The sequence below is a fragment of the Tubulanus polymorphus genome, chromosome 2 (genome assembly GCF_964204645.1).
Source record: "Tubulanus polymorphus chromosome 2, tnTubPoly1.2, whole genome shotgun sequence".
Lineage (NCBI taxonomy): Eukaryota > Metazoa > Nemertea > Palaeonemertea > Tubulaniformes > Tubulanidae > Tubulanus > Tubulanus polymorphus.
In genome coordinates this window covers 29,627,575-29,648,360 of record NC_134026.1, presented here as the reverse complement: position 1 = coordinate 29,648,360, position 20,786 = coordinate 29,627,575, and the positions used below count along the sequence as shown (strand labels likewise).

The 20,786-nt window shown below is 36.5% G+C and overlaps 1 protein-coding gene across 1 annotated transcript in view; it reads left to right on the top strand.

The window, feature by feature from the left end:
• The window catches only part of LOC141898577 (KICSTOR complex protein SZT2-like), a 29,432-nt gene that overhangs the window by 2,403 nt on the left and 6,243 nt on the right, over nucleotides 1-20,786 (top strand). The window contains exons 10-49 of the mRNA XM_074784554.1: nucleotides 8-174; nucleotides 476-572; nucleotides 676-807; nucleotides 883-1,038; nucleotides 1,109-1,174; nucleotides 1,273-1,476; nucleotides 1,560-1,671; nucleotides 1,750-1,952; nucleotides 2,307-2,534; nucleotides 2,845-2,923; nucleotides 3,050-3,177; nucleotides 3,435-3,606; nucleotides 9,177-9,306; nucleotides 9,407-9,526; nucleotides 9,925-11,142; nucleotides 11,334-11,577; nucleotides 11,815-12,043; nucleotides 12,112-12,436; nucleotides 12,523-12,745; nucleotides 13,033-13,120; nucleotides 13,195-13,380; nucleotides 13,468-14,127; nucleotides 14,406-14,534; nucleotides 14,619-14,853; nucleotides 15,429-15,564; nucleotides 15,691-15,720; nucleotides 16,061-16,160; nucleotides 16,241-16,364; nucleotides 16,434-16,701; nucleotides 16,914-17,067; nucleotides 17,143-17,260; nucleotides 17,349-17,473; nucleotides 17,555-17,719; nucleotides 17,794-17,875; nucleotides 17,954-18,124; nucleotides 18,212-18,427; nucleotides 18,752-18,805; nucleotides 18,930-18,974; nucleotides 19,770-19,817; nucleotides 20,570-20,709. Coding sequence (XP_074640655.1) covers nucleotides 8-174; nucleotides 476-572; nucleotides 676-807; nucleotides 883-1,038; nucleotides 1,109-1,174; nucleotides 1,273-1,476; nucleotides 1,560-1,671; nucleotides 1,750-1,952; nucleotides 2,307-2,534; nucleotides 2,845-2,923; nucleotides 3,050-3,177; nucleotides 3,435-3,606; nucleotides 9,177-9,306; nucleotides 9,407-9,526; nucleotides 9,925-11,142; nucleotides 11,334-11,577; nucleotides 11,815-12,043; nucleotides 12,112-12,436; nucleotides 12,523-12,745; nucleotides 13,033-13,120; nucleotides 13,195-13,380; nucleotides 13,468-14,127; nucleotides 14,406-14,534; nucleotides 14,619-14,853; nucleotides 15,429-15,564; nucleotides 15,691-15,720; nucleotides 16,061-16,160; nucleotides 16,241-16,364; nucleotides 16,434-16,701; nucleotides 16,914-17,067; nucleotides 17,143-17,260; nucleotides 17,349-17,473; nucleotides 17,555-17,719; nucleotides 17,794-17,875; nucleotides 17,954-18,124; nucleotides 18,212-18,427; nucleotides 18,752-18,805; nucleotides 18,930-18,974; nucleotides 19,770-19,817; nucleotides 20,570-20,709 — 7,507 coding nt within the window. The remainder of the gene's footprint in view (nucleotides 1-7; nucleotides 175-475; nucleotides 573-675; nucleotides 808-882; nucleotides 1,039-1,108; nucleotides 1,175-1,272; nucleotides 1,477-1,559; nucleotides 1,672-1,749; nucleotides 1,953-2,306; nucleotides 2,535-2,844; nucleotides 2,924-3,049; nucleotides 3,178-3,434; nucleotides 3,607-9,176; nucleotides 9,307-9,406; nucleotides 9,527-9,924; nucleotides 11,143-11,333; nucleotides 11,578-11,814; nucleotides 12,044-12,111; nucleotides 12,437-12,522; nucleotides 12,746-13,032; nucleotides 13,121-13,194; nucleotides 13,381-13,467; nucleotides 14,128-14,405; nucleotides 14,535-14,618; nucleotides 14,854-15,428; nucleotides 15,565-15,690; nucleotides 15,721-16,060; nucleotides 16,161-16,240; nucleotides 16,365-16,433; nucleotides 16,702-16,913; nucleotides 17,068-17,142; nucleotides 17,261-17,348; nucleotides 17,474-17,554; nucleotides 17,720-17,793; nucleotides 17,876-17,953; nucleotides 18,125-18,211; nucleotides 18,428-18,751; nucleotides 18,806-18,929; nucleotides 18,975-19,769; nucleotides 19,818-20,569; nucleotides 20,710-20,786) is intronic.

The following is a 20,786-nucleotide window of genomic DNA, read 5'->3' as shown; positions in this document are numbered from 1 at the left end:
ATTTTAGGAGGCAGTTGTCACCAGATATAGATAAACCGATTCAGACGTATAACTGTGACATGCCGATGTTAAGGAAGACTCATTGTGAAGCTAAATATGCAGCGTCGATATTCAGTTTGATGTACGTTCGTTTACGCGAGGGATACACGATTAAAGATGTTATATTCAGTAAAAGTAAGTCTTACTAGCCAGGAATTAGATTGACGTAGGAAATGTGAGAGATTTACTATTCTGTTTACAAAAATGTTTTCTAAAAATGTGAAAAATCTGCAAAAAAAAATTCAAGAAAATTGTCTTGTCAAAAATGTGAAGATTCATGAGTTCATATGTCTGAAAATTGAAGAATCTGAAAAATTATGAAAATGTGTGAAAAATGAAAGAAAATTGTCTGAATTCCTGACATAATAAATGTGATCCCTCATTCATCATTGATCATGTTTTGGTTTTATTGATCTTTTCAACTATTGATTTACAGATGAAACACAATTAGAGGTTCATCTTTTGCTGCCTTGGTCACACAATGCTAAAGTGGAATACATAGCCTCATCCGCTTGGCCGCTGACCTCTGGCAAGTAAGTTATAATCCTGACCAGATGTTAAAGTGAAATCGTGCGTAAATTTATCAATTGTACTTATTGAGATACGAAATGTGTTGAATTGATCAATTCGCAGAAGGCACACGCACGTAGAGATAGTGTTGGAAGGTAGCTATGATTTCCTACATGACGTGACGTGGCCGCGTAAAATACCGATCAAAAGCACTCATAGAATAGCTGTGTTCAAGAAATTCTGGCAGTATCTACAAGGGTAATTAACGAACCTAACATCAATCCTTGATATGAATTAGAGAGTGTTTTTAGTTTTGATCCGTGTTATTTTTAGGTTATCGCAGACAGATCATCTGTTAGTGCATCTACAATCATTTCCATTAAACTCGTCAAACTATTCCGTACCGGAAAGTATCAAGAATGGAATGCCTCTATTTTATTTGCCTCCAAACTCGGCAAATATTCAACTATCCATACAGCAAAGTTCGAAGTAAGTATTGATTTACGAATTCGAGGAAAAAATTGCTGATGCTAAAAATCATGAATCTACTGAATTGTAGGGATACGTTGCTGTCACAGTTTGCTTCTTATTGGAAACCTGTGGTTATGTTGGACATCAATATCTGGTAAAAATGAATCTTCTAAATCTATGAAATGTTTGAATGAATTCCGCTTCATTTTCCACATGAAACTGAGCCAAACTAAAAATGGTTTTGTATTATAGGCAAAAGTGGATGCATACACATCGTATCGGGATCATATTAGAACATGATTTACCATTACCCAAGTATTTACACGTACCGAACTCTAGTGGAAGATACAACGGTGTTCAGTGTAGACAGGCATTAACTGCTTTGAATAATCTACTGCGTGATTGGAGTACATTCGTCCTCATGGAGAATCATTCATACATCAAATTTCTGTACAGGTCAGTCCCTAATCTAGAGATATCTAGGTATGAAATGTTCTGTGAGACCGATATGTCAGTTAAGAATTTTCTTATTTTTCAAGTGAGCCGGAGAAACCGGAGTCGTTTTACCTGATTCGATGGACGGGTAAATCGCCGTGTATTGTACTGCGACTGGCGTTCATGGGTGGAACTCCCGGGCACAAGCGTAATGAGGTAACGTGTTTTTCTGACAGGTAAATTCTACATAAATCGTCTGAAATTATTGAATTATCTGTTATATTCTTGTTGTAGATCGTGAATGAACTCAAAAGCAAAATCAGTAACTTAGTTTTTCCTCAACGCGGACCAACTAAAGATGAGAAAACGAAATCATTGATGGGCCGGCGTCGATCTGTTGTTTCAAGAGAAATAAAACGTCCTCCGCTGCAGCGAGCTTGGTCTGAAATATGCTGCTGTATATTACTTGATAAACCTGTTGAGAAAATGTTACTGAGGTAAGAACAGGTCTAGCGTGTTTTCTCTAATGGTTTTCATTAGGCAAGTGACTATCTATGTTCGTATATCGGAGACCCCACAATCAAAATAAAAACTAAGAAGTTTAAGTTTTATGAACTATTAACGTTTCAATTACATATACTACTAGCTGTTTTCAAAAGTGTTTTATTACAAACAATTGTAACCTTTGCTATTGTTGATACTGTTTTTGGGTATAGATCAGTTTTGAAAATGGCTCGTAGCAATTGTTGAAATGTTGAAATAAAGTTTTGTGGGTTTTTCTCTTACCTATTGTGTTCTCTAGTTCTAGTTGGATGATGTACTGCTATTCTTACCCGTTTTATTCTCAATAGATATGAAAGAGTTCCGCGTAGTTTCCTGACTATCGACGATGGTGGAACGAGTTACCCGAGTTACGGAGCGCATTATCATCAGAACTCGCAATCGAAAGCGGCTTCTAGTATGTTCACCGCTCTCAGTCGATATCATCATCATCACCGCTGGATCTGGTCCATACAGAATACTAGTCATGTATCTATAACGATGCAAGCTGTAGGAAGAGTTCTCTCAACATTAGCCAAGTAAGAGTTTTTTTTTTATCTTAAAATAGGGATTGTCCCCATTATTTATTTATTTGGCTGGTAAATTTTGTTTGATTTTTCGATTGAGTGTCCCTTACAGACCCACCACACCTGCCGGGAGCGAAACAGGGGGTTTGATTTTGAAATCGAACTTCAATATGAAGTGTTAAGATGAAAATCCGACTCTAAGAATGAAAAATGAAAGTCTGAGGTGTTTTCTTGAGCTAGTAGTTTATTCGATGTTTCGACTTTATCATAATTTTTGCTGACTCAGAATCCATTTTAATATTTGAGGCATTTCATATTTCAGAATTCGACTTCAAGAGGGATTTAATTTCGCCCATGCTGCATCTGGTATAGTGAATTTGGTTCTTGAACTTCAAATGAAAGTAAGTGTCCGTAACCTTATAGATTCTGTTTGTCTAATGATAGGATATTTAAATTAGAATTATATTAATTTCATCTGTTCTTACTGTTTGTTATTATAATTTCAGAATTCATCGAGTTTAATGAAGTCAAATGTTGCTGATAGCTGCTCAGATACTCAATCTAATAATGAAACAACTGATGATTCTGATATGTCAGGATGTGTCATGCAATACGTCATATTTCCTCCATTTATAAACACAGTACGCAGCGAAAGGTAGAAATTTTGGCTTAACTTTTCATAAATGATGCTGACGGTTTCCGTACCATAACACTGAATTGATCAGGGTGGCTACAGACCTGGGGCCGGTTCCATAGACAGGGCTTAGACTTAAGACCAGTCTAAGACAAACTTAGTGGAATGTCTGGAATTCCACTAAGACATGGAATTTTGTGTTATGGAATTTGTGAAATGGGGGATAGTGTCTTCAGTAATTCGTATCTTAGAAGATGGAATGATTTGAATATTTGTAGTATGTCTGAAGATGAACTATTAGATGATGAACCACTGGAGAGTACAGAAGCAGACGGACAATTACAGATAATAACAGAATGTTGGATTGAACCTCAGTGCGGTATTATAACTGATACAGTCACTGAACAGGACAACTTTAATGGCCTTCATTATTGGGAGATACCAAAAGCTGTAAGTGATCGGGGCTTGTCATTGATCAGGAGGTAGTGACGCTTAGTGGTGTATTTCTGAACTAATTCATATCTAGTCGACCTGCTCAACCGCTAGGTTTCACTTTTCTCCTGCTTAATAGATATTTAAGAAATATATGATAGATTATTTTGGTTGTGGGAGGTGGGAACGTCTATGTTTAAATGATATATGCAATGAAAATGAGCACGTGAATAAAACATGAAGATGTTACTGTCCCTATTTACAGGGTTCGTACTAGTCCTGAAGATCCTGGAAAAGTTATGGAAATTAGTAATTAATAATTTTGGAAAATTAATGAAATTTTAAGTTTTGTGTTTGAAGCTATGAAATTTTAGAAATGTGGTCTGGATGATTTATTCTCATTGCAGTACTGTACCTTTATTAGATTTCATGAACTTTCAATTCTGCCTAAGCGAGTTCCTCATTAAGTAGCTATGTACATTTGGATATTTGGCCCTGGAAAAGTTAATCGAATATGAAAGATTACGAATGGTACGAACCCTGTATATAGATTTGTTATAACAATGTGTTTTACTGTTATTACAGGTTTTCTGTTTTATGTTGTTTTGTTTGTATTGTCTATTTGTTTCATGTCGTTATTTGTTTCATCTCGTGTTCAATATTTAAAAGAGACTGATTCACATATTATGAAATCTACCACTGCAAATATCAGATGGATAGTGACCGTGTTAAACTGATAAAGTGTGCAATGACTACGTGGCAGTGTGACTCCTACCTGACAGGACTTTGATCATCATGCACTACTCATGTGTTATGAGTGATAAGATTATTCCTATCTAAATTTCTCTTTTAAAATCCTGCAAGTCGGTGGCACATAACGATCTAAATCATTTAGGCCACACGAAATTTATCCTGAAAGATATGGGTAACATTTAAAGAGAACTGCATTTGTTTTCAATTAAACTGAACATTGATTTGAAACCATTCATAAATCATAAATAAGAATATTCATTTTTTAATCATTCTTCATCGATTGGTACAACATAAGGTTGAAAGATACAAAGAACAAGGGAATGCAAAGAACACAATTTATGTAATGACATTCAAAGATAGATATAAACATTTATTTAATTTAGATTTACCGAAAAGCCAATATGCTTTAATTTCATGAATTGAAAAACACTGAATTTCTTCTTTTACACTAATTTCGTATGTCTCATTTATCTAATGACATTCAGGTGTATTTAGAAACATATATTCATTTTATATATGAGCCTAAATAGTTCGGTGAATTTGTTTGCAAAGCCCTTGAATTTTAATCTTGCTGGGTTACTTTAGTTTTCATCATTATTTGACCCACTCAGATATCTAGTGAAGTAGTATATTGGAAACATGTTTTAAGACATGTATTTTGCGACCTTTTTGGTGTTATTCTTGTCGGACATGTGTCAACCTTTATCCTCGTGAAAGAAATACAAAAATAAATCACTTTTACTGAGATTCTTATGAAGATTTGTTCATATTTTGTTCAACTCAACTGCAACTTTTGCAGTTGCTATCGCAATGAATAAACCAGTCATCTTGAACCATCGTGATAGGAAGAATACTTTGCCAGGAATTTTTAAGGACAGTTCAGTTCTATTGGAAAGAGGGATATTTCGAGACACGAGGATGGCATATTCTAGACAAATCTAGATTTACGCCGTGTAAAAATTCAAAATAATACTATAACAGGACTTGAACCTGGGATCTCCAGCTTTCCAGCCATGTCTCCTAACCACTAGACCACCGGGCTTTAGTGATTGTCAACTTTGAAACTCATGTTTGAAAGTTTGTCTGGTCAGTGTGGTGAATAGCTGAGTGCAGTGGTGACCAGTCAAGCTTGGTGACTGGTTGCCAATGAATCCCTTACAGACAAAAATGTTAATGTACTGTATCGCTACAAAAATTTGGTAATTTAGTTGACCATATTGTAGCTGGGGTTGGGGTATTTCAGGAATGAATGGGGCCTCGGAAATTAGTGTTACCAGTATTTTCTTGTGACATTCAATTCACTTATTACATAATTCCGAGATTTATCCTTCCTCTAATGTGGCAGTTTAAGTCAATGTTATCTTAATCCAAGCTCAAACTAATTCTATTCAGCGTAGATATAATAGATTTCAGTGCCACATCATGACATTTATCATTCATCCAAACAGTCATCTTAATAAGTATTACTGAAAATAGATATGGGATTCAATTAGAATCTCATGCTATATACAAATTTAAAATTTAAAAACAAGATGTATTTAGACTAAAATGTTTAGAGCTAGGAATCAAATTTGTAATATCCTGTTTTGGCAGGTAATCTCAAGTCATATCTAATATCATTATGTTATGCGCGATACCGTCAAACTGATCACCGAGGTCAAAGATCAATATCTATAAATAACTTATCACCTACTGGGTGACTACGGATAAATAATTGAAAGTGAGAATGTTGAAAAAATACATTTTTGATTATAAATGCCTTGAATTGGCTCCAGTTTGATCCAATGTCATTCGACTGTTTTATTTGATGTGAGCTGCGTTACTATGATTTAATTTTAAACGTGTATCTATGAACGTTGCTCCCTCCACTCATCGGATACAGTTAGAAACATAGCGTTTGTTAGTTATATGCAAATATTGTATAGAATTGTTGGGTACTATTGAACCGAAATCTTGGTCTCGAGTTTGCACAAGTAGACGACACTGATAAGAACAGATAAGCGACGGTCTTACTGTCAACTATAGTAGATTTATTACAAGTATAGGCCTGGGCGAATCATGCTCCACTAAAAGTGGAACTTTAGGGGTGTCAGCTAGGCGCAGTAATTAATGTCTAATTAAATACAACTAATTAATGATAGGTAATTACTTATTGATTGTTATGATCGCGTATTTAAAGTTATCAGGTGTGAGATTTACAGAGTTTTTCAGATCGTGTGAAGATTATTTACTGTTGTTTTACTCACCTTTCTCCTCTTTTGTAATAAGCACGTTGCTGACCGATTTTCTTAGGGTTCTAGGTATAAAAGACGGTAGATACGCGTAGATATTCATTCTACACTTGGACACCAAGGATCTATTCGCTCTTACAGCTCTCTCAGGGTTTTAATCTGTCAGGTAGTTTCTGGTTAGGTTACTTTAGATTCGCTTACTCGGCATAAGACAATTTCAAAATTTTTGAATCTCTTATAGAAACATTTCTTCAAGGTTTATTAGATTTAGCTTTGACATATTGATAATTGATAATCGCATCTTCTTTATTCATAATTCTTAGTTTAGTTTCTGTTTAATTCTCAAATAAGAGATGGCTACAATTGAAGGATAGTTGAGTATTTGGTGTATTGAATCTGTGTAAGTTGGAGGATTGGGTCTTTGGCATACTTGTATTTGATATTGCCAGATCTAACTCTTCCAGCTTATATCGGTTCGAACTAACAGCACTAGGATTATTGCGAATATTCTGAAGGATTCTTTTCTCTGGAAAATAGTCAATTTAGGATTTAGATGAATGATTTGATGACTTGAGTGTTCTCGTAGATCGCATTCTATCGTGTGAAATGACATCAGGTAACTGTGTATGTGATTAGATAGTTGATATAGCTCCATTTAGCTTTAGTATTCATCTGTACCTAGTTTAAAAGGATAAAGATTTTATGGTTTTACCTAGGAATAGATAGAGAAGATAGCTCAAATCTAATAATATCATTTTAGAAACTGATTATTTTAGGCATTTTCTTATTAACCAAACTCTGCTTTTATCATCCAGCTTAAGTTATCAGTAATGGTTTAAAATGGTGGGAATTGTGAACAATGGACAAGTCTGTATCTGGATTTATAGACAGAATTATGACTATGTTTGATATATGAACAAATTGTTTAAATATTTGTTTTTCTTATCAGCTTCCTTCTCTTACACTCTCAGTATATCTGCCGTCCCTATACGAGTAAATATACTTCCTTTTCGTTCGTCGTTATTAGTCACGTTTGAACAACGTATATTTTCGGGCACCGCCTGGAAATTTTTAAACTAGCGAATCAGATTTTCAAGTCGGATTTTAAATTATCATACCGCTCGTAAACTGATAAGACGTGACTAACGTATAAAGGGCTGTGATTGGTTGGAGATATCGAATGTGAATTGAGACAGATGCATGTAGTTTAGTTGATATTATATGCAATAAGCATGGAATCTACATACCTTATATGGTTGCTATAGCTAGCATGTTACGTATTTCACGAGAGATTTTGCCGATTTTAAGATTGAAAGTATAGAATACTCAACAAAAAGAGAAATGCGTATTTTGTGGAGACAATATTTATGATTGGTTGTGAATGAGAGAATAATGCACAGATCAGAGCAGTGGAGAGAGTTTTATCTCATCATATATTTAGTGTTGGGTGAGATTCAACTCCTCCAACTGCTTTGGATGTGTCTAAACAACAACAGCAGCAGCAAGGATTCTAGTTCATCTACTGGTATCTATCACAGCTAGGAAATACTTTAATCAAAATATGTTCATTGATAGGTTTCTAAAATTGAATATATTCGTAGTAGTAAGATTAATGATATAGATCATATATATTAGTATTTATGTTGAATAAAATGAAAGCTGTTGTGAGTGAATCTGAGGAGCTGTAAGGAAATGCGAAATGGCAATCAGTGCGTTTGTGTCAAAACGTCGTAAAAAATGAAAAAAAAAAGAAAAGAAAAAATCCCACCCTTCCACTACCCCCCCCCCCCCCCCCAGTGAATAACTGTCTGATATGAGAATAAATTTACCCCCAGCAATCCTCACAATTCTGGATACATGTACAAAACTAAGACAAAATGAAGTATGAACAATTGATATGCTTGGCGTTTCAGCAATATAGATTGCGCTCTGCCTTTCCAGGGTTGAGCCCCAGATATCAGCTCTACCAACTGGTTGAAGCTAACGACTAGATATCCAATGCTTATAATGAGCCAAGGTCACTCAAATGCGATCTAATCACTCTATTTTGGCAGTATCCTAGTATCCCAAGGGTATTTATATTTTTTGTTGGGATACCGATAATTGAAACGAAACTATCTTGACAGGATACAAGAAATTTCTGATTTCACCATCAAAAGATGATTGATTTCATTCTCTCCTATGTTTTCCTGATTAGAAATCCAAAATTAAAAAAAAAAAAACAATCTAGGATTCCACCAAACTTCGACACGGTGGGATACTGACAACGGAGGAACTTCTCTCCCACTGACAATATACTCTCTAGGATTGTATCAATCGAGCCTTGACGCTAAATGCAAACTGATTAATGAATCACAAGAATAAACGTGTTACCAAAACACACAATACAGTAAATATTCCACAATCAAATAGAAAAATGAGTGCGAAAGGTTTCTTTTTACCGTATTATCGTTTCAACCCGGACTCGAAGTGTTCCATCAAGATTACCAAACCACGTCTTACTATTGAATTATTTAGCTACAAGATTCATTCTGTCCCTTTTGATTTGTTTTTTTAGAATTCTCTTTGGATCCTTATTGTAATCCAATCCGTCTATATTTTCAGTTATTCCCCGTTGATTATGAATGCGTATCAAATATGGTTACATTTGAACATCTTTCATCGATGTGTCAAATACCTAGCATCGAATCACCGACTATTCATAGGTTTGTATTACGAGCAAAATCTCAGACAAGTCGATTTTTTTTCGAGAATTACGATTTGTTAACGGAATGATTGTAGGTCACCTATATCACCATCGGCCCCCGGATCTAAAACGATGTCACAATTATCAGATTCTCAACTCTCTCAACAACACGATATATCCATCACTAATATTCCGTTTACATTCGATCTGATGTCAATCATTCAGAAAAGTCAACAAGTTGAGATGCTTTTCTCCACATTCATACAAGGTATTTGAATAAATTGTTTTCATGTTTGAAATGTGTAGTCACATCCTCCCTCGGCAAGGATTTGAACCTGATGGCATTGATGTGTGCTGTGGCAGAGTCTCCCGATACCGAGGGTTGGAGGATCGGTGAAGTCAATGAGGACCCTCGACATTAGAAATTAGGCAGATCATGTGTCTTGATAAACTCGTATTGATCCTTAGGGTTCATATCTGGAGCAATTTTTATTCATCATCCATAGAATTTATGAAATTATCAATAGATTTGAATTGAATCTGAGAAGAAATCCTTGTAAAGCATCTTTGTCTTGCAAACTTGGTGGATCCTCAATTACAGCAGTCAAACGTAAGAGTCCTCATATAACTGAAATATTTGAATAAATGTTTCGTTTTTCTCGGCAGATGATTTGTTAGGAATGTCGGGACGATCGACGAAATCTCCTCGGTCGCCACGCCAACGACATCACAGCCTCAGTCTCGATCAAGCATCGACGAATAACACGTTATTCGATCTTCTGTTCGAAAAACTCGAACAAACTCACGATAAACAGTTACCTCTATCGCAGTTAGAATGTGCTCAATTCTTGCAGGCGTTATCAGACAGAGATCGCGTGATGACTGATACTGATTTACCATTTACTGTTCCAACCAGTATCGAGTCGTTTATTGAAGCCAATATTCTACAACCGGTAGAAACGGCGATTCCGGATTTATTAGCCCAGCGTCAGTGTAGCGTAGTAAGCACTGATACCGTTCATTCTATGAACAGTTTACCTTCGCCATTCTCGACGTCGAACAACGAACAAATGTGGACGAAATTAAAAACGCAAATGAGCGATCATTCGGACAGTGACTCGAAGAAAGATCATCATCAATCGGGAGCTAGTAGCAGCGCCATTCAATCTAAAACTGTTCATATTTCGAACCCGATTCCGAAATGGTCGTGTTTCTTAAAGTTAGTGACGGAAACGACGTTGATGTTAACAATGTTACCGTCGACTTTCCAAGATTTACAAACGCTCATGAATTACGAGAGTAATGAAATAAAAACAGAGGATTTGAAATCGGTCGGTGAAACTGTTGCCGGCGTGGGAAGCCTGGATATCAGTCAGCTGAAGGACGGGGAAGCGACGCCTAAAGTTCTCTCCGCTCCACCATCACCCGAGAAGCTGATCAGACAAGAAAAGGTTGATAGCGAAACTGAAGAATCAGAAAATACTGAACTCGACGACAAAGTGGCATCAACTGATAAAAACGTACCACCGTTAATCTTCGATAGATTAAACAGTGATCTCGTAGATCGTAAACCTAAACTAGGATTGAAACTACCGGTGTACGTTTATTACATGTCGTTAGGACGAATAACGCGACATTTAGAGAACGCGGGAAACATAGATTTACCGGACGATCAATATCAGGATCATACATTCAAACCGGACGAGTCTCGCAACGAAACTAACGACGACCTGGACGATCGGTCGAAAACTGACGAAAATAACGACAGATGGCGTCGATCGCCGGAACGCGGTTCGATCGATGATACGCTGAGTAGTAGCGGCTTCGATCTGAAACAGCACTGTAACTGTGTCGCTGATTCTTACTTCAAGAGTTTCGTTATCGGTAAGAGGCAATAATGAATCCCGCAATTGATGAAATACGTTGGTATCTTATTCATTTTCTAAGTTCGTCAATTGTGAGATTTCTATTCTATTCTATTCTATTCTATTCTACAAACAGGAGAATGCCAGTGTCTCATGTCAGGCAATACAAGACTGTGTACTGATGTTGATCGTGTTATGTTTCTATTTTAGGTGTATTTAAAAGTTTACAGTTAGGTTTACCAGTTGATCCACACGATATCGATTCAGCTATCAATAATATTTGTGAAGAATCGTCTCCGCCTCTTGAGATTGATGTAACTCAGTTCATACAAACAGTCTGCGGTCATACGCGTTCGGTGATCGAGAAATCACGATTAGACGCTATGATGAAAGAGGAATATTTGGTTACTTTACAGAAATTACCGCTAGACGATGATTCTAAATCAAGCATGAGGTAATAATTTGATCCTAAATATGCAGACCCTCAAAATCAAATGCCATCTTCAGTTTCATCTTCAGTCAGGCATAGAGGAGTATACTCTGCCGGAGTGCTCTGGAATAATTCAGTCCAACCGAATCAACTCTATCAGTTGATGTTTTAAATCTTATCTCAAAACCAATTTGTTCATCAAAGCTTTTAATTAGTTAAATGTGTGCCAGAGATTTATTTGAGTATTTTTGATATGTTTAGTGATACAAGTATTGACCAGAGAGATCCATCGTCTAACGTTGGACACCAAGCAATCAGCTTTCCACTAAGTTCATTACAAACAGATACTGCTGCGTGTGAAGCTAAGAAAGGAATTCACGTCGCCATCAAGTCTAAGTTCGATGCAATTTTGCGAAAATCCTTCAAATCGATTCCGGGATATCAGGATTATTTCTTCTACTGCCCGCCTAATTATCAGCAAGATGTTTGCGTGAGTATAAAGGGATGAACATATTCAATTAGTAGATACCTGATAATTGATAGAGATTTAATTTTTAGTTGCAGGAAGAGAGTGAAAGCAGAGTTTGTGATGATGCGGGTAACACTACCGGAGATTGTAAGGGAATAACGACGGAAGAAAGTGATTATTTCGTCTCTGATCTCGAGTTGGACGACGTGAAAGCCAGCGATAAAGATTCAGTAAAATCGAACCTCGATACTGAGAGCATGGGTTCGATATTAGACAATATGGAATCTTCGTTCAGTAATGAAGAAGAAGATGAACTTCCGCCATTGTTTATACATATGACATGTTCGGTGTCTTACTGTAATAAGACTGGTGTATTGGCTAGTCAGTCCGTCAAAACTATTCCTTGTTGTTTATGTAAGTTCTATTTACTATATTGATTTACCATTTCAGTGTTATTTTTGGCGAAATATTGAAATTTCGAAATGTTGATGTCATTTTAGCTGAGTTAGATGAATGTGTAGCGAGTCTCGGTTCCGATCTGGATCTGTCCAATTCTCAAGTGACTCTCGATATATTCTGTTTAACGTTACATACGAGTAATGTAGATAACGCGTCGAATCGTCGTCGGTCTGAATTCCGACGTTTGACCTCGTACGACGCTGGCTCTCCTACTCACTCCGATATTGAAGAAAGAGAAAGTTGTCTGGCTTCCACTGATGCTGCGTAGGTTCATTCAACTAATCAATTTAATGGTGGCCACTAACCTGGAAATTTCTTTTCTTTAAACAAGTCAGGGGCTAGAAATCAGGGGAAATCTTTTGAAAAAGCAGTTCAAACAGTAAAATCAATCAGTTTCCATCTACATCTTTCGAATTTGACTGTGTAAATTGATTGGATTCATAGCAGATCAAGTCTGGGAAAGCAATGTGCATGTCAGAGGGAATAGTCGGGGGAAAATGCAAGTTAGATAAAAGTGGTACATTGATGCTAAGCTTTTGTTATCATTTCAGATTTTCGTTGAATCATATGGGTCAAGTCGATAGACTGAAAAATCTTCCAAGTTTCCAACATCAATCAGTTATTGATTGTATTGAGCAGGTTCGATATATTGAAATAACAGGCAAATTATTAATATGTACTTCACATAATTGTTGCTGCAATGGTATTTTCAGATAAAATGGTTACTGTCGGATGAAATTGCGTCAGCGATGCATTATATAATGCCAGTGAATACGGATATGTTAGAATTTGTAGCTCGTCACGTGATAGACTCAAAAGATTGGGCGAACTGCACCCACGAAGATGTATCATTGCAGTTTGTGTTTGGACCTGATCATAGTCTCGCAAAATTTGTTGAGGTTTGACATCACATTTTAGTTTGAGATAAATGTACTTTTGAAGCTACGACGAATATATTAACATGAAATGCAATCTATGTATTTTAGGAATTTGAACGAATGGATTTGACGAACTATACGCTGTGTAAAGAAGGTGTTTACTATTACCTACAGAAAACACGTAAACACACGAACTCTACGATACATCGTACGATACAATCATTAGCGGAACTCAGTAATGATCGAACACCGGACGATTCGCCTAAAACTGACGCTAGTGAAAAACCCGCCAAACAAAACGAATCATTCATCGTAATCGGACCGAACGATTCAACAACTCCCGGAGAAGAAACTGATAAAGAAAGCGCGAAAGTCGATCAGGAAGGTTTTAAAATGGAGGATATAGTGATATCGTTAACACGTCCGAGTCCGGCTCGAGAACAATCTCAAGTCGCGCCTGATTTAGAATATAATTTATCCGATGCTGCGAGTGATAGTTCAATTAAGATACTAGAAACACCGGATATTGTATCTAAGGAGAGTAAAACGGAACAACTTCCAATTGGTTTAATCAAAGCTGAAATAGAACGTACGTCAACACCTATACTAGATAGTGGTGCTACCGGTGGTTCTGATCGCAAATCACCTCCTTTGAATATTGCACCGGTGTCTGATGAATTATTGACCATCTCCAGTTTACCCGAAGCCGACCAATCTCAAAGTCCCGAAGACAAGCGACCCAAGACTCTTGACATTGTTCTCAATAAGGTGAAAATTTCTTTGATTTCTTATGATGTTATTAAGGTTTCGATTGGTCTCTACCGGTTCTAGAATTCATTGGTGGCGCGTTCGTTTCCACCAGAACACGCTCTACCTATTCCAGAATAGCATAAACAAGCGGCTGGTAGAGAGTTTGTAATCCAGAATTGCTATTATCAAACTGCAGGCTCCAAACTGCAATGTGTCCAATTGAAACCTGTTTTAGATCAACAAAAGTATCTGCACCTTAAGCAACTATTTGAAACAATTTTGTTTGATTGTTTCAGGCTTTATCTAGCGAAATCGTAATGAGATCTGAAGATTCTAAGAGCAGTCAATCATCGGGTCATACATCAGATACTGGAACACCTAGTAATAAAGAAGTACGTCGAGCTCTTTCATATCCTGATGAAAAGGTATGTCGTATTTTGTCTCAAAAATCTCCATTTCAAACAAATGTTTCCATCCTACAATTTCCATATTCTTACGCATTTGTCTAGGGTAATACTCCGAAACCTACCATCAGTGCACCGATTGACCCAGTAGATGGTAGTACTAGTAAAGTAAAGGAGGTTATGAAAGTGCGAGCTCGGATGTCGTCGTCCGATAGTGTCGTCGGAGCGAGGCGCGGATCCGGAGGTAGTCAAACTCCGATCAGACAGTCCTCGCGTCACGCGTCGGGAACATCAGAAAATACACCGCATCGTCATCCGTCGGGGGGTTCACAAACATCAGGCAAGTGTTCAACGCCACGAACTCCTAAACTGCCAATAGCTGGTGGTGATACTAGCAGTGTCGGTAGTTACTATGAGGAAGGTATAGTGCCAAGTTTTTATTATTGGCATGCTCTCAAAGTGTCTCAAAGGCTATCAGTGATGTCTTTATTTCGAGAAATGTAATGGCATTCCTCCGTAATAGGCAAACAACAAATTCAGTGGTGAGATACTTGAAATGATGACAGTCATTCATTATGCATGTTAGATCGCTGATTAATTGTGCTTTAATGCCAATATTATTAGTGTCAATGTTTTTATTGCGAGGATCTTTCGGTTTATTTGAGCGTCATTGTAGGATGTAGGCTTTGGTCCTTAGATATATATTTTTCTTTGTTCGGTAAATTGCTTTTCTATCTGTTTGGTTTAAATAAGTTGTAATAAACCGATGTTAGTGAAGTATTTTGTGTATATGGTATTTGTCTAAGATGATAAGGACGCCCACAGCTTAAACTTCGAATAATTTTCATATTGAGGCAGTGGTTATTAAATGCAGTTTTCAGTGATAGGTAATTCATTATGTATTTATGCGTATAGGATACGATGGAGACTCTAGTGACAGTGAAGGGGAACCTGCACCTGGTCCTCATGTTCAACAATACAGACACGCTCTCAACTTTTGGCTAATAATGAGAGTTGCTAAAGACAAAGTAGACATCTATTTCCATACCAGGTACAATTTTACAACCTCAAATTGTGTTAAGCACAAAGATGATCAGTTTTCATCATTGTTAAACTATTGCGTATATTTGATACGGGGTTTTTAACTCTGCAATTCTGTTTTTCATTATGTCGAAAGTAGATCCAAAACTTTATTACCAATTAAAAGGTAACACAAATGAAAACTTCACTTTTATTCCTACCTAAGCTCAATACCGTTATCTATCACAATAATCAATCACAAAAATAATCTAAAGAACACAAGGTTGAAGTAAGCTCAACTTCTTTAAGCTGATTCCTTTCAGTTGAAAAATATTCAAACAAATCTTCCCAGCTTTCAAACCTATGATACTGAAATTATTATTTTCATTACGGGGAATTGGATTATGTATGATCTTATATCTTCAAAGTAACAACTCGGTGATGAATAATGGATTATTTTCATATAGGCCTACATGTACGTAGGTGCTTGAAGGGATTAAACCAGCTGTTCATTTGGTTTATTTCAGGGAAAGTGGTGATCTAAAAACTGATGTTATTGTACAGCAGAAAACTTTGTATAATAAGATGATTTCCAATATTAAAGACACATGTCGAAGAGTGAATCAGGTTTGTAAAACAATCAGTACAATTTTAGAATTAGAGGACTTCAGAATTTGAATAATTAGTGTATTTATTGTACTGTGTAGATGTTGCTATTGGAAGGACTGAATGAATCTAAGATCTGTAATCGTCTATTGGTACCAGAAGCTGATGAAGATATCTGGAAAGATGAACTCACTTATCCCACACGGTCTAGATCAGTGGCTATGGGTCAGTAGAAATCATCACATTTCAATAATGAGAATTACGAATTTTACTGATGTATTTATTTACCATTAGGTTTAGATTCAGATGAAGAAGATCAATCAGAAGGCCCCCAAAAGAACTATTTAGCGGCTTCGATGCAGTTTATGCCTGGACACTTCGCGTGTCAGTGCATGTGGCAGTATCATTTTGTACTACATCCACGTCTAAAAACTGGACCCGGTCGAACGGGAATGTCTCGAGGTTTTCAGGCATTGCGATCAGTACTGAACCCATTCTCAGTAGCCAACAGAAAGAATATGTTCGTCATCAAAGAGACGACTGAAAATGTCTTCTATATTCGGTAATCTTTTATAGAGTACTGATAAATTTGTGTTGTAAAGTAAGGCGTGTTAACCTGGCAACGAATCAATAAACATGATGACTGGTAGTACTTGTAAAGGTTAACTGATTTTATTAGAAATTACAAACTTTCTAACAAAATCAGTTCACTTGTCTTCACATTGATTGATGAATTCGATCTGTTTTAATAAACAACATGTTTTCCATTTATAGATTAAATGAATCAATGTGTGAAGTAAAACCACTAGCTGGTATGAATTTAGAACCTTCAGATCAACCAGAAACGGGATATTTGATTGGATCTCGTAGTTCTTCTATGTTATCACTAGCAACCCGAAGGGCTACGGAAGTTGATGATGACACTCATGTAAGCGATGATCAAATAAGAGTCCTACTTATATGTATAATGTATACTGGTATTTTCATATTTGGTATTGTATAGGATGTGAGTCATGATGGGTTATCCTGTTCTTCGAGTTCATTCCGGGCACCAATTACAACTTCGCATAAACGTGTTGAAGAAAGTGTCACATTATCCGTACATGGTATTACAAATGCAGGTTAGTTCAATAACCTTTCAACAACTATCCGGTATCCTCGCTAGTCACCTACCCGGCAGCTATTGACTGAGTACTGTTATTACTACAGGTCCCGAAATCCGTTCAGATCTGGTGCAAGTTTTACAGAACCGTTTAGACGAAGCAGTTCTGGATGTAATAACGGTCATGTTGTCGAGGAATCCTATGTGTAAACTCACCCCTGATGACGTGCAGGTAGAAAAACTCATCTCGATCCATCAAAAACCACGAAATGTATAAAAAACATTGTAAAGTCATCTTATCGATATATTTTAGTTCATACAGACGCCATTTACTGACCCGAAAGAGACAGTGAGGTACACGATACCTTCTGCTGCATCTTTATATCTGTACGCTCTCGGTTATTACCTGAGGCAAAATCTCCTGCAAGTCATACAAACACCGAAATATGCTGATAACCGAGCAGAATGTCACTTCCAGGTACAGTTATCCGAAAGCTACGCGCTCAGATGATGTTTGAATTGAAAATGTATTTATTTCTGTGTATTTTGTAGGACTACACCAAATCAAAGCCAGTTGAATTACCAGAAAATGATGTCTTCATCTACAACAGACCAACGTCTTCAGGAGGAAAAGGTTTGCCTCAATCACTGATAAGGGTTTGAATACATAGTGGACTTTTATACATTTGATATATTTTGTAATATTTTGTAGGTTTAGCATGTATTCACCTGTCATTAGTTGATGGACGCGGGAACCCTGTTCAATTACTCTGCACTGCTAAACCTCAACTGTCCGCTTATAAAGATTCATTCGAAGCTCCTCCATTCGATGTTTTAACTTCAGCTTCCAGATACTCGGAATCACCAGCCAAAAATAAACCGGGTTCGTCTGATTTTTACTCCGATTCTTCTAAACCATCAACGATCGAATCGTATTTTTTCAGAAAATATCTTCATTTCTTCATTTTAGGTCCTACTGCTTTGATACAATTCCGTATATGGGAACGCGGTGATGTCGATATTAAACAGTTAATAGATAAACTATACGTTTGTCTTCAACACGCTACATGTGATATCATAATGGAATATCGGTTTCTGACGGCGCCGATCTGTGACGTACCGATACAATACCCGGCTAGAAGTCAGGATGTTCCGTTCTATAGCGCTCCACCTTCACCGATGAAAGGTAAACTGATATTCTGTTGTGTTCGTAAATGAATTGTTGTATCTCTGCGCGTGATCGTGTTAGAAATCTGTCGTTATTCTCATCGAATTCTGATAGATATTTAGGTTTACACGGGTAGTGCACATTTGATAGGATATATTTTCATATTTCTTTTCTTAATTTTCCAAATGAAATCATTTTGTTTAAGCATGTACATTGATCATTATATCCTGATGATTTCAAAGAGTTTATGCATACAGTAGGTTTAACAACAGGCATTGAAAATAGAATGTTTCGTTATTGTATTATGTTTTTTAATGTGGTTTTGTTCATTTTTATGATCAGGGATTCAGTTTGCTAATGTTGCGCAACCACTCACACCTACAACCCTTTACGGGGGTATGTATCGTCAGAACAACCATCATTTTTCAACTATCATGTATTCATCAATTATCTGTCTTCGTAAACAAAGTTGGTAATGACATAGTTTGGTCATAAACTAACGTATGGTGTTGATTTTTAGCTCCGCTCGAGGATCAAAGTCACTGGAGCAGGTTGTTTTCTCGGAGTAAGTTATATCCGGAGCACTCCATGATTTGGACATGCATCATGTGTATATACCTTTCTCACATCTGCTTCAAATTATTAGCATCATTATTTTCCTGCCTGGTTTTGCCGGCTTAAACTGATTAATGATGATATGTTACGAATGGAAACTAATGAATCCTCTGATGTTCTCAACAATTTGAACCAATACAGTTATGATTTGAACTATTTTTGATGATTTTCATCTAGTTCTATATAGATCGCTGTAATCCCGGTGTGTGAACTCTTATTCGTGTATCTTCAGTTTCACAAATTCATGAATAGAATCCATCAATGAATTGAATTTTGTCTTTTGAATGTTAAATCGAATCTCTACTGGTGGTTTGGGTTTATAATACTGTTGAAATTGGGCATTAATCATTGGTTCTTTACTTCTCACTGTGCAGTTTACAATACTTCATGATCTTGAACTTTGTCCTAACATCTCCCAGCTATTGTCACTTGATGCTTCGGGGGATTGGAAAATGTATCAAGTGCATGTTTAAAACATCTTAAGTAATAGTAAAGAATTGTTTTCGGAAATTTTTGAGCTGTAATATTAATTGCATGTGTGTACAACTGATACTGACTGAAATAACTAAACAGCTTTGCTTTGTAGATGTTGTACTTGCAAGGGTAAATCAGTCTCCTCGTTATATCCAGATGAAGAGAGATTCTAGAATTCTAACCTATGTAGTAATGAATGATGTTTGTTGCGTTTTTTTTTCCGTTTGTGATGAATTTAGTTTTCCTGTTTTTGTTTCATTATTTGCTATAGTGAAAGCATCAGGAGGCCTTCACACCAGACGGCCTACGATAACAGCAGGTAATGTAATGATGTTGCTGGGTCCGCATGCTTTATTCAGATAGCATTCACAGCTTTACCTGATCCACTGTCCAACTACAGCTCTATCATGTCTCCACTCCTTAAAGATTCCATTAGTTTTGAACGATTTTCGCTCACATTTAGAAACTCTCATCAATATCATGAATTCAGTTTCACAGTTGTAGATTAAGCTGAATAATTTATGACTCTTCCACGACTTGGGTCTTGATTTGTGGAAGAATCACTGAATATTAAAGATTTGAATGTTCTTTCTGGAGCCTGGTTGAATGTGTGAACCCTCATATGTATAAGTTTTGTTATGATTTTATTTTTCATCATTTTCAGCTTTCAAGAATTGCTTTAGATATATAGTCACATTACAATGCCGCTGCCTCTATTATTATTTCATCGTTTGATTTTTAGCTGAATTTGAGTTATCATTCGCTTTTCTCTAACCAAAAATTCATTTTTTCCATTTTTGTATATTTTGCCTATTTTTAGAATATTTACTAATCTTTATGTATATTTCATGATTGGGATATGGAAACTATATAGCTTAATTGAATATGAAAAGAGCAATGCAGTGAAACTTTTGAAATGTGTATGAAATTATTTTCATTGGGTCAAAGTTTATGTTCATTATAATGAGTTCACATTGTAAACTGTACATGGCACACATATGGCACAATATAGCTGGATCTTGAAATTTTTCTTCTGAAATATTTTGATTGATTTTCTCAAACGAATTTTAGAAACCGCTGCGTTGAAGGGTCCGACTACTCCAGGACCGGGTCCACCTCGCAGAGCTGGAGATAAAACTCCAAAAGAAAAAACATCACCGGTAACATTCGGCAAGGAATTCCTCGAAGCTCTTAAAGGAAAAACTACTCAAGTACGTCATTACATCGTTTCATAAATATCTTCAATAATTGGCCGAAAACACGTTAGCACATATAGGATCAATTCTTA